A 14,491-nucleotide genomic window follows, 5' to 3' on the forward strand; every position below is an offset into this window, starting at 1 on the left:
CCCATACGAATAAAAAAAAACAACAATTCCATGTGGATCAATTGCGTATGCAACCCAGTGAGTTCCTCGTCCAGAACTGTTATCAAGATTAATAATTCCTGTGTCAAACTTGTTTGGTTTTGTCGGTAACTGATCATGCATAAAACACCTCTGAAGTTTGTTATATTTAATTTTTTAGCAGCATCGAGTAAATCAAAATTGTATATAGGCAAAATGAATGAAGTGTTCCTGGAAGTCTCAGACCGTTTGTGCATTGATACGGGGTTCCTGGTAATATTAGACCCGTTCCCTTTTTGTGTCCTTTTCCTGTTAATTTATCAACCAGCATACTACCAACCTTTCCGGCAGTACCACTTAAAACACCACGTGCAGCTCATTTTACAATGGCTGACGCTCCAACGGCTATTAAAGCTGGCATAGCTGCAAGAAGTGGAAATATTCCACCAACTTTAACTTTTGATAGCACTCGGAGAAAGATGAACTTGAACTCCAGTTGTTGATTCTAAAGCCTTATTAAAGTGTTTGAGTTGAGACTTGGTTAATTATAATTTGTTTGGACCACCACCAGAATTTTGATCTTTTTAGCGATATTTTAGTTCCGCATTTAATTGCAAGTTTTGATTTGTACATTATTGCACCTGACCGGAAGTCAGAGTGATATTAACGTGACTATATGACATTTTTATAATATGATAAATGATATAATTTCATGCTTTCTACTGGAGCGTGAATAACTCTCATTCGTCCACCAACACCTTCAAGCAACAGTGATGTATCGCTGAGTATAACAGCAATTGCTCTGTAGTTAGGAATAGCTCCAGCGGCTCTATTTACTCGAGCTCGAAAGTAAATATCAACGACCGATTGTCGAGATAAATCAAGATTTTCCAGTGAAAGGTAATAAATCGGATATAGAGTTGTAAAATCTAACTGTGATATTTGTAAACAGTATCTATATTTGTATCACGTCCCAAATAGGTCATTAAACGATGATATGCACGTGCTACATGATTTAATTCAAAATTTAACAATGTATCTTCAGATGTTTCTTGAAGTCCATTTATTCTTAAAGAAACTTCAGAAAAGTTTATCAAATATCATTGGACTACCTTCTTGTGACTTTACTCGTTCAGCATTTTGTAAAGCAATGAAAATATGCCGTGGTGCAGAAACACCTTAATGTGGTGCTATATGCCATGTAAATAAACCATTAATATTACTTTGAACACTATCTGTTGTTACTGTTAACCATGATAATAATGATTTACCGCCTTGATCCATAAAAGAAAGTAATTTTGTTCTTCAGCAACTGTTAGAGTCATTACAGGCATCCACAGCGAGAGTTTTGTTAGTATAACTTTACCACCATCAAGACCACCAAGACGCCAGATAACATCATCGTCATTAGCTTTGCTAACAAGTGCAACTGTATGTTTAGCTCAAAAAAATAACTTTTCTAACATTTCTACAAAATCCAAAGATGTGGAATACTGGAATAGCAAATTGCAAATCCTAAATTGTAATTTTCATTCGTTGATATTACTGCGGGTGTTTCTGCATTTCCTGCAGCGTTTCTTATGTTACCCTGTATTAGGCTTATATATTCTGGAAAGTCAGAAGTGTCTTTAGAAAACATCATTGTTAGACCAGCCTATCTTGTAAAATCATCAGAATATCTTGCTAGACCTATTATTGCTCTAGCAACATAAATGTCGTTTTGAATATTTTCAATATTTCTTCCATCAGTCATAAATGTAACACTATCAAACAACGCCAAAGTCCCGTTATTAACAAAACTTATTCTGTCAGCGGAGTCATATTCAGTATCGTCTGCTTTTATAAATTCGCCTTCTACTTCAATAAATGCATCGGCGGGTAAGAAATATATTCAATATATTCTTGTATCTTGAACTTGTTATTGGATTCTTCCACGCTGATTTGGTTGTCTTGCATCATAAGAATAAAATTGAGAATCACGTATAAATTCATCCTTGAGAACATTTTAAACCGAATATCATTTCCTGCTATCACACAATCAGTTCTATTTTTGTCTGTTTCACCAGCCAACTCTGATCATTTTTGATTTGCGGCTTGATTTATTATTTTACTGACATCTGCTAGCATAACTTCAGTACTGGGTAATTTGACTGGTTGTGGTTTTTTCTCATTAACCGTGCTAGTCTATCCTTGATTGTCGAGAACGCTTTACCGGCAAGATAACCAATAGCGACGATGCCTTTATCACGAACAAAATCAATTTTTCCTAGTTGTTTTGCAATCGGTATTGCTTATGGGGCTATCCTTCTGAAAAGACTTTGAACAACATCGCCGATTCCATCTCCGTAAGTTGCCTTATAGGTTGGTAATCGCACATTTACTACTCTAACAATGATCTGTTTACGTTGAGCATGATGTATAATCATTTTATTTATTATTTATTTATCTAATAAATGTGATAATCATCAGCAATTTCATCAACGAGAGAACGACAAACATTGATACCTATAATACCGCCAGAAAATAATCTTCGACAAATATCAGATATTTCATTAATTATTTTCGGCGAATTTGTGCCAGCACGTTGTCCTCCAATCAGAATTTCTAATATATCTACGTCAGAAACAATATTGTTAGGACAACCAATACGAGGCCTTCCTCATGCCGTAGTTGAGTAAAACCTACTTCCATCATAACATTCTTCTTCAGCAGTGTTTTGTATAGCTGATAGTGATTCAAGTGCACCTTCTCCATTTTGTCTTTTTACTTCACGCTTAAAATCAAGAAAATACGAGTCATTATCTTTGGCAGGATTATTAGTACATATGAAATATACATCCCTTATCCAATCATCTTCACTTCTCCATGAATCAATATATTTAGGTCTTGCATAGTTGTCCGCTTGACGGTACCCCCGCACAGCAACCTTTACTAATTCATTGTATCTTGAATTATTGATATCGTTACAACCCTTAGTTATTAATTTGTTTTTAATACCAATTATTTCTGACTTTTTTTAGGAGATTGTGATTGTTGTATTTTTTTTTTTTTTTTGTGGCCGACGAATTCGTGACCCAGGAGATTGTGGTTGTTTTTGTTGTCGTTCTATTTGTAGCCACGGTGGAGGAAGTCGAAAAGAAGGTTCTTGCTAGGGAGGTTGTGGTTTAGGTTGAGGTTGGGAAAGTTGTCGTCTAGAAAAGTGAGCATATTTATTTCATCTACAAATACTTGGTATAAAATATCATCATTTGAAATTCGATCTTTTTAAAATTGTATGCGATATATTCATTTATACAAGGTATTTTTTACTTACAGGCTTATTATGCTCAGGTTTTAAATATCTTTCTCTATAACTAAAACGAGAAACAGCAAACGCAGCAAATTTAGATTAATCTCCTATTTTGTATACTGCCTTAACAGCCATATCATTAAATTTTTCAAGCATCTTAACATGTTGTTCTTCTGGTTCCTCGTCTTCTTTTAATTTGGCTTTCGTGTAAAAACTTTTTTATTTCACCAATACCTTCAAGTACTTCTCCATCTACCGAGGGGGAGGTTGAGCAGCAGCTATTTTCAGTTGGAAGATCTCGTAAAATCTTTTTTGATTTTTTTAAATTATTTCTGCTTTTTCTTCTAGTATATGTAGCAGTCTGTTCTAACGTTAAGACATTCAGTTGCTTCTGCAACTCTTTCAGTAACCTTAGTAATGGGTTAAAATAACTTTTCTGTGCCTTCTGCATATTCAACTTGAGATTCTTGACTTCCTTGAAGTTTGTATCTAAGAGAATCACGAACAGGTACAAACATTTGGATTGCTTCTAATCTTTCTCGAGCTAATCTAGTAGTATAAGATTCAGCACCAGGTGCCATTATTGATATAATAATGATCTAATTAAAGCAGCAGAGAGGGTGCGACCTCAATGAAACGTCCGGAGGGTAAGCAAAACACACATACAAAGTTAGAAAAACACTAACGACTAAGACAATGTAACAAAACACTAACCCAATTAGAGAAACTCTCGGTAATGTTAGAGGCTTTGGTTTTGGCGTTATTACGCTTATATTATTCATGTTCGAAGGAAACTTTTATTTTAAACAAATTACGTTCCAGTAAAAGGTTTATTCACCCTCTGCTGCTGCTAAACCTTAACTCACATTTTTGTATATCTGTAACCTTCACACCAAGGACTAAAGGGCAAGTGTGCCTGTCGTACATTGAATTACCCTTGCCACGTAATAATTGGTTCCAAATAAGAAGAAACTCCATTGATATTCTTTAAACCAGAAGACTAAAACGCAAACTTAAAATCTTTTATAACATTACAACTGGTTCAAGCCCGCCCGATCTAACATCTCTGATTCCACCATCTGTTAGTGGCATTACTCGCTATAACTTAAGCAATGCAAACAATTTCCAATTTCCACACGCTAGAACAAGTCTTCTTACAACTCGTTTCTTCCTTGGGCAATTCGAAAATGAAATACATTATTTACTGAGACTCGATAAACAGATTCAATAACAACTTCAAAATTACACTAAATACACGACGCACTTAAGTTTCCAGATTTTTTTATTGGGGTACAATGAAAGTGCAAATTCTTAATGCTCGACTTCAAATTACTGTTCATATAATCAACATTTATTTACAACGAATATAATCGAACCGCCGCTTTGTAAATGTGGATCTACAGAACGGACACAACACTACTTCGTATCTTGCGTTTATTACCAAGAACATCTCATTGAACTGTTTCAATCCCTCACACCATATAGTAATTTAACGTTAGATACTTTCTTCTGAGGTAATACCACGCTTCTGTATGAAGTGAACATTTGTATGCTTGGTAAAGTTCATAAATGTCTTGAAAAGCCTAAATGATTTACTTAAGCGCACGTTATTGTAACACATGCACATCCACGTGCCATCAACAGTTACAAACAGCAATTTCTCTATGTTGTTTCAATGATTCGCATTCCCCTCCTCAAGGACAAGCTTTAGAAGGTATCACTGTTAACTTTTAATCTTTTCTTTTGTTTCGTTTCATTTATTATGTTATTTTTTTTACTCCCGTTTCCCCTATAATTTGTTTCTCCATTTTGTACACCATGTCTGATACATTGTAACTGAAATCTGTCATTTTAACTTATTTCATTCATTAGTCTCGTCTTTCACCTACTCCTTGTTGTCTAACCTACTGCTTTATACACCTTGGCAAGATGCTGATGTTTAAGTAAGATGCTCTTCACTCTGAATATAAAGAAATTTAGTTTTTGTCACTAAACCGTAATGTAATCTCCAAATGCAAATTTATAAACTAAAATGTTATCACTTTACCAAACCGATCAGGTGGTTCAGGAAATACGTGTACACGCAAATAACAATAACTGTAACCAAAACCTTAACATGAATATTCGCCGATCTCCACCTTGATCCAAAGGTCATAATGATGCACATCAACAACAATGAAAATCTATTAAGAGAACTTATGAAATACATGCAAAAGAAAACTGTCGTCTCTTTTCCAGGTAAAGTGTACTCGACATAAGCAAATACGCAAGTCACATGACACAGGCATTCCAAATCATAATAACGTTCACTAGATAAGGAAAATTTATTCCAATCAATCATATCCCAAACTACATTACCAGACCTCTTTATTAAAGCTGATTTATTAGTTACTGGAACAAGGATACATATAACATACCAAATTAGCTTGCAGAAGAAAAAAAAACGTTTTATTCATGGTCTACAGATGTGCATGACTCTAATTTACATGACATTATCATTCATATGAATTTTGGTGTCAAAGGCCACGAAATTCTTTGCAATTAAGAGTTTCAAGTTTTTTCGGGAGAAAAGCGTTTTGGCTTATTTTTAATAGTTTTAACAGTGGCTAAAATATCGAATATTTTTGAAAACCTGTTTACCTATGGCATTTAACATATGACATACCTAAAATAAAACGCAATTTCTTGAGGCACATTAATTTTACCAAACATACCAAATTTGCTTGCCGAGATTTTATATTTTAAACTGCAGTCGAGATTTTATAAATAGTTTTCTGCATATATATTTCTGGACATGAACAAATATTTTCTTATAAATATGTTCCTATTAAAGCAACATAAACATACAATCATTGCAAGCCAGTAAATAATGATACCATGAATATCTGACCCATAATGTTTTTAGCCCATTTATGTCACAGCACCATATAGTCTGGCCATATGACTTTAAATGGGCCCAGCAGATAGTAAGCACTGTAATTAATCTGAAATGGCAGGATTACTGAAATAATACATTGTATTTACATTGTCTATAACATTAACTGACTGGATAAACGAGTTACAATGTTGTAATTACTAAAACATAACAAATTATTAAATCATGTGCCACATAAACAAGCAATTTATTTCCTTATGTTTTAGACCTTCATCAGAAAATAACAAGTTTGAAAACATTTTAAAACTATTTTAACAAAATCCTTATATATGAGAGTACAATTGGTTCATCTATTCGAACCATAATGGTTACTGTTGCTAAGGATTAGTAACTTTATCTTTGCACTACATGTTCAGAGGATACATTCAAAACTAAATATCAATGTTTGGTGAAGTTTTGAAACTAAATCAAATTATGCTGCTGGTTTAAATGCAGTCGATTAACTATTTATACATATTTGTAACTGCGTCAGTAGAATCTAGGTTATCTTACCAGTTAGGATTTATGACAAGAGTATACGTTCAGCTCTGCTTATTTGGAAATAACGTGGTCAAAATAACTGGTGTAATTACCAAGCTGGGAATATAAACCTTAATTTTGCAATGGACGCTATGTGTTTTATATTGACGTGGTACATTGATTCTAGCCACATTAAATATAAATAACTGTTTCAAGAAATATGATCTCTCCAGCTGTTTGTACCAAGATACTTAATTATCTTAAACTGATGCAATATTGATGGTCTGATTTCACAACTATTTTATTAACTAACAGTTAAGCTGCTATTTCTCTTTTGTGTTTTCGCCATAGTTTTTAAACTCCACATTCATTTACTTTACATAGATACGTTAATTCCTATGATTTATATTTTACAATTATGCTTATTGTATTAATGAGTTATGTTCTGCACCTATGTGAACCTCTTGCAAGACATCACACCAATATCCTGGTACCAAAGAGCCCCGGTAATTCCCTTACTTTACATTAATAAATAAATGGCAAAGTAAATTCATCTACATGAACATATGATACTTTGCAATAGGCTTATATTCTCAATTTGCTAAATGTTAATCTCATGACATTCTGGAAATGTTATTGACAAACCCAAAGTCGTTGAGAGAGAAGAAACATGTGAAGAGAGAGAGAAACTAATAGACTTCTTAACAGTTTCATTGGTAACTGGTTTGACTTCGCTGTAATGCATGTATCCAGCCAATGCTTCATGTCGCGAAAATGGTGGCTACGTAACCATAACAATCGGATATTCTTGTTGAAATCTTTAAGATGAAAAACACCTCCAAACCAGGATGACTAAGAACATTTCATTCCAAAATCCAGACTTTTGTAGCATTATTGTTATGAAAGGACAGTAAACAAAACAGATAATAAGACTGCATAATTTTAGATACAATAATGGCTCCATACGTAAATATGGCTGAAAAGTAAGTGAAAACATCTTACCATTCATCTGAGTGAGCGTGCTAGTACCTGGTGTGGGTGAAGAATTTATGTGCTCATGGGCTTCAGTAGTAAGTTCAGCACTATCTTCTTTATTTAGAATTAGTTCCATTATATCCGTGGATGTATAGTCCAATTTTCCTTTAATTAAATAAAACGTCAATCACAGTGGTGAAACGATATTTAACATATTGTTCAAAATATATGTGTATATTTAAGGATATATATGACACGCAACTGACGCATAGATAAAAGCTTAGAGAGTTTAGCATGTCAGAAAATGTTAAAAGTAGCAGGGGGAAATTCTTAAAATTGTGCGAAAGAAACTTAATATAATTTACAAACTTGTGATATTTCATGGTCAGTTCATTTTATTTACCTTGATAGGTATTCAGTACCATTGGCAAATGTGTCAGATTTGTTGTTATAACAAACAAATATCCAGCGTTGAATTGTATGCAGCATGACACCATTGCTAAACAAATAGCAAAGATGTCTACACAGTCCGCTATAGAGTGAAAGGTGCACAAGAAAAGAAGTCGAAGAAAGCCATTGCGATGTAAGTTTGTGGAATGATTCGAAAAGCTAACAACTATCACAAAAGTCATTATTACGACCTTAAATTTCAGCTTGCAAAGGACTTTTGTCGAAGTAAATTAGGATTTAATTTAGCTTCTGCAGTTTGGTTATAAGAACGAAGTCTTTGCTCAACCAGGCAACATAATAGCAAATGAAGGCAGCATTGTAGAAATTGCACTTAGCACAATAAAGAAAAGACGAGGAGACAAGTACTGCAGTTAACGATCATTAAATATTGATAACTTCAAACAAATAAAATCAATTATATTTATTGCATTAATAAATCAGGGTAAAAACATAACACAATAAGTATCGTTTGTTAAAAAGGTGCAAGAGCAAAAAGATAGATCAAACAATTTGAGGATTATATTTTCCTGCATTTAAACAAAATAATTATTCTTCACATTTATTTAAGGCTCTAGTGGTCTGTAGTAGCTTTGAGTTCAGCTAGTAGCAGAGATGACACATGCCAGTAGAAGTTGCCCAGTAAGCAATTTCCTTCACTTTTGACTGACAATTATATATATATATATATATATATATATATATATATATATATATATATATATATATATATATATATATATATATATATATATATATAGATAAATAGATAGATAGATCTATTTTATATTTGACAGATGTGAAAAATGAAAAGATAAAGTATAAACCTTGATAACGATTGGTCAACCATGGGGAAAACACAGACATCCCCAACAAGAAGTGGCAATGAAAACTATGTTATCTTCTTAGTGTCTTTTCCAAGAGAAAAACAACGGATGTAGAAACCATGACATGGCTCGTGTAATTTGGATTAGCAGAACTAAGAAAGTAAATTCAGGATGTAAACCTGTAAGTATATTTTGCCATTCTTATTACCAGCTAAAGAAGACCGTGTATGCCTTATCACTTGCATGTTATTTATAGGTACCCAGCAATGTTATGAAATCTGGCATCTGACGCCTAAATCCGAAACATTCTTTATAAAAAATGTTAACGTGGAATGTAGCAAAACAATTGGCTTGTGGCAGTCCACGAAACATCTGTTTTAGTTATTCAGAAACAAATGTAATAACCAAAACGTAAATCACCTATTACGTGAGTGTACATGATTAGTTTACAAAAGGTGCTGGCCATCTGCGTCCATTGTTTGTTTACAATATTAAGTAGTTCCTATATGAGTACAATATGAAGTTGCGCGCGAGTTCAGTCTCGGAAATTACTGAACGATTCTGGCAAAGGTAACGGAGAAAAATATGAGCATATAATAAAAATGTTTACACCTTTTTGCTAGATTCATCATCTGCTGAGGAGGAATAACATCCATTGGATATTAAACACCCTTGAACAGTGTATGCGCAATCACGATATTCTTATTTATTCGATTACCATGGTGTGACAGGCCAGTTTGCTTCAATTGCGCCGCCGTTAGAACTTTCACATGTTGATGTGATTTAAAACACCAAACCAAACCAAGCCTAAATTCTAGAAGCACATATAGCTAGTCGTTTTGCAGTATCCTAGGGCTGTGTATGATACAACTATAGCTGCAATTATATTTTACAGCTAACTGTCGTTAGGTCATGTTATATTCATTATATTGCCGAAACCATATAAAGTTTTGATTTCTAATGACACACGGATTTTCGTGTCGTCTATGAACAAGACTGCTGCAAGATCTGCCCACCAGCGAGACAGGTACAAAAGAACTGACAGTATTTTTTCTTCGCATGTTTTTCGGGGTAGGTGACCCATTTCTTAGGTACATTACAACACGTTTTCTAACCCTTAACAATGTATTGATAATGCTTAGGTGATTCAGAATTTGAGTATATGTTATTGGGTTCAATCTGTTTCTACCATCTAGTCCAGAGCCCATAACACTCTTCATTGTTATTTTGCTGGATGATTGTGTAGATGCTATATCTCTTTGTTCTACGGCACACCATGCCGTATCTAGATTCGTTATTCTGTGTGGCTCCGTGATAGTTTCGCGCCCCATTCTCGACTCCTAATGTAAAACTATGGTTTTAATTTTATTTTAGTGTATTTGAATAAATGGCTTTTGTTTATGTTTATTTTCACCCCCTCATTATCTGCATTGTTGTGTATTATTTTCATTAATGTTTGCAATTAGATACATTCTGAATAGAAGATTATTAAGCATCAATTGGACCACCAAAACATAGGTATTATCAATAACATCAGTATCTACAGGAGCATGTGAATTATCAATAAGCATCCATAAGCTATTGTCTGCTACGATGTCTAGAATGATATGGTATTTTGCTTCTGTAGTTTCGACTAAATGCTTGATTCATCGTAGTCATACAGGGCATTAAAATCTCACTTCCTTCGATTTTTATAATAGAAAATATGGTGGTCTGTATATCACTGACCAGTGTTTTGTTGTCCTTTGTGTCTCCAGTCTTGTTCAGTTTATGGATGAATGTTTTGTGATAAACATTGGTGGAAGCCTTTCCGGCATCTACTTAAATGAGTCAGAGGGTTTTTGTGGTCCTTGGCTTTTGCAATGCATCTACACAAATGACGTCAGAATGTGACGTTTTGTTAGACGTGTGATTATTTTATGTGTTGTTTGCTTGCTGTAAATCATCATTGAACTGTCTTCAGTAGGGTTTAAGACTGTAAAAATATTTTTCAAGATTTGTTTCGTTTATCTTGCTATCAACTAAACATTGTGTCATATCATTGCAGTGGGTCCGATGTTCTTTTCTCTTAGCCTTGTTATGGAATAACTTGGTGTTTATCTCCGTTTCACCGTATAGTTGATCAAGATGAACTCTGTTGGATTAGGACAAAGATAACGTGCAAGTTGTAATTATGTAGGCACATGGAGCTTTGTTTATAATGAGGCTTCGGATGGATTCACTTTCTTCAGCTGCGTGATAATTCACAAACATGTTCTGAATGGTTGTTAATGTAATGGCAAGCTTTGTAACATAAACACACTGGCCGAACAGGAAACTCGAACCCACACGGACACAGATGATGTGGCAGTAATCGGTAGAGGCAAACGCTTTTGACTCCTCTGTCATCCAGGTTACTCTTCTTCTGAAACTTTCAATAAGAGATGAAAATGCTGTGTCTTGGAAGGACATATTGACCATGCTGTTCGTAGGCCCTTCCTGTCTTTAGGCATTTAGCGGTTTTCAAAGAGTGGTGATTAGTTTTCTAGAATTTACATTGGAGCCCTTAGTTTAGTTTGCTTCAGGAATTTGTATGAGTTTATTCAGAAGCCTTTTGGAGCTGGAATTTGTTTCATTATGTTTTCATAGCAATCTCTCTTACATCCGACGCTACATGATATAATGTATGCCTAAGATGTATATTTGGATTGTGTTCTCGCCTTACTGCCGAGGTTCTCCAGAATACAGAAAGCTTAACTGGTTCTCATTGCATATTTGCAGTCTGGATTGGTGAAGTGCAGCTTACATCTTTTAGTCACTTACATCCTTGCCTCAGGCTTTAATATGATACTACCGTGGTATAGAATAGCTGCTGTTGTGGCAATGTAGAACACGTTCTGATGATGGAGAATTTGCAGATTTCGCCTGATGCTGATACACAGCTTGATCCTTTGAAAGTCCATCTGCTCTGGTAGATCTGTTGCGATGCCTGTCACATGTATCCTACGTTGATTTCTTCATTGCATTCGGGACAACTGTTTTTCACATCCCCTCACTTATTTTTTAATTATTTATTTTTGTTTGGGTTTTTTTGTTTTGTTCTTTTACAAATGACAAGGCGGAAACGTGATTAGTGTACTTTTTATACAAAGATGATGAAAGCAATATAAAAAGAATTTTCAAGGCACAGTTAGAACCGAACAACAACTTCAAACATCAGACTTCATTCTAACATCTACACGTTAATGTCTTCTTTCAGAACTAGCATTAATGTACCTAAAATGATGCTTCATTTGAATATGTAATTTGATGCAACATACACGCACATTGGATAAAAGCGGTAGATGTAAAGTTGGGAAGTAATTTGCATGTAACAATTGCCTTGTAAAGCTTTGTTCTTTTCTACAGAGTAGGACTTATTGTAGGAGTAATGCAATCAAATACTGCTTTTGTGTTTACCTTTTGTAAGCAATTCGTTGATTGTTCTCGCTACTATTTCCTTTGAATACCCCGCATCCAACACGCACTTTGCAGTATCAGTTTCAAGAACATTTTCAGAGTTTGCTGCAAATACATATATAGATTTTAATCTGTACAATGTTAAGATCATACATACAGATATAAACACATATACATACATACGTTCGATTCATTCAGACTAATGAGTGTAACAATTAAATGATAGAATATGTAACAAACTATTAAATCACATTTATTTTATTCTCTCATGGACAATACTTAATGTTCAGTCATATGTCTCTTTCTCTAGCAATCAGTAGTGTGTAGAGCAAATATGTGTAGAATTTATCCCAGATTAAATATAGTAAATTTGCAATATTAAACAAGTACAATAAAAGTCAGCATGCGTTTTTTGCAGAGATCAGTTTGACATTAATGTTCAGAATTACTAATATACCTTTCATAAAATGGACGACAGGCAATAAACTGCAGATGTCTCAATATCGTACCTGTCAGTTCCACTCGTCTCTTATATACCTTAATGACCAAACCACATCTTAATAAATGTTGTCTACACACCTTCAACTATACATTTTTAGCACTTGAAGAATCCATCACACTATAAATTTAGCTTTAAAAAGCATTTATATTTACTGTTATAAAAATACATTATAAAAAATGTTTCATTTCCTCGCAAACGAATGTTAATAAGTAAAGACAATAACAACGTAAACATAAATCTTACAATAAATTGACATGTTTAGTAGTAGCAAATCCGCATCATGTGAACAAATGTTGACCACAGCAACTTAAACAATTCTAATAAAATTCTGAATATCAACTCTTTTATAATTAGTATAAACATATTACCTTCATCAAGATGAGGATTCAACTCATTTCTCAAACAAGGCGCATCTGCCATCGGATTATTCGGTTGAAACGTTGAATGAACTACTGCATCTTCCTCCTTTAAATCAACCATGATTTCATGATTTGTAATATATATATATATATATATATATATATATATATATATATATATATATATATATATATATATATATATATCATCAAACACAGGAAAAGTAACGTTTATAGAAACATTAGCTGTAGGCGTCTTGCACATCGATACACTTGATATACAATATCAGACGATAAATCTAGCCGAGTGCTTTTAGTCGCAGGCAAGTGTTTAAAACTCACAAAAATAACATAACTCAAGCATAACTGTATTTAACTGACAATATGTATATTTGTTGTATCTATATATAAATTCTAACGTTATTTACTTTTAATTCAATTTATAAATAAAAAAATTGTTACATATACACAAGTTCTCTATTGAGTTATGATTTTCAATGTAAGAGGTAACATGGACAATTTAAGTCAAAATACCTTTACCAATATCTATATAAAGAGAAAAATAAGAAATAAAAATTTCTTATACCTCATCTGAATCTTCTGCCATTCTCCTCACAAGATCAATGAATTCTTGCCCTTTTACACGTTTCACAAATGGGCATTGTGGAAACCAGCGCGCATGTTCAACCCAAGGTTCGTCTTCGGGATCCCAATTTTTAAGTCCTCCATCACATGCAAAACATCGGACTGTATCTTGTAAACCTGATTTTAAGAATACAATATATGTAGACAGTGACATTTTGACATGCACACATAAATTACTTTTTCAGTTTGTTTAAGCTTACCTTCCGAACTTTTGGTCGAATAAAATCACGTTTGGAGCAAACTCTTTCACAAACATATAATATGTTCTCATGATTGCTTTGTGACTATTTTGCAGAAGCCAATCTAGCAAAGTGAACAACAACTACACTACCTAACACTACGAAGTAGAAATGCATAAAAGCCTCCTATATCAGTATATTTTAAAACAAAATAAATCATAATCACAGAAATAAATCTTAGCATAGTACATGTATTACTTTAAAACAGAACTAATTTAGAAGAGAGACTGATATGGTCATATGTTTTGTGAGATTTATATTTACTCTATAAGATTCTGAAAATACAAAGTTCCGTTTAAGGAGAACCAGCACAAAGATCTTGGCATGTATGATGTATTCTGATACTGGAAGCTTTGACATACACCCGAATAATCGTCAA

At 33.7% G+C, this 14,491-nt stretch overlaps 1 protein-coding gene across 13 annotated transcripts in view; it reads right to left on the bottom strand.

The window, feature by feature from the left end:
• LOC149786509 (putative inhibitor of apoptosis) overlaps positions 1-14,491 on the bottom strand; it is a 120,655-nt gene that overhangs the window by 16,211 nt on the left and 89,953 nt on the right. For 12 of the 13 annotated variants that reach the window (XM_089977018.1, XM_089977016.1, XM_089977015.1 and 9 more), the window contains 4 exons: positions 13,815-13,990; positions 13,238-13,334; positions 12,368-12,472; positions 7,683-7,820 (listed from right to left, as the gene is read on the bottom strand). In XM_089977018.1, coding sequence (XP_089833144.1) covers positions 7,683-7,820; positions 12,368-12,472; positions 13,238-13,334; positions 13,815-13,990 — 516 coding nt within the window. The remainder of the gene's footprint in view (positions 1-7,682; positions 7,821-12,367; positions 12,473-13,237; positions 13,335-13,814; positions 13,991-14,491) is intronic. The other variant, XM_089977011.1, reaches the window with a different exon arrangement.

Source organism: Sinohyriopsis cumingii, chromosome 12 (assembly GCF_028554795.1).
Source record: "Sinohyriopsis cumingii isolate HCF-2022 chromosome 12, ASM2855479v2, whole genome shotgun sequence".
Classification (NCBI taxonomy): Eukaryota; Metazoa; Mollusca; class Bivalvia; order Unionida; family Unionidae; genus Sinohyriopsis; species Sinohyriopsis cumingii.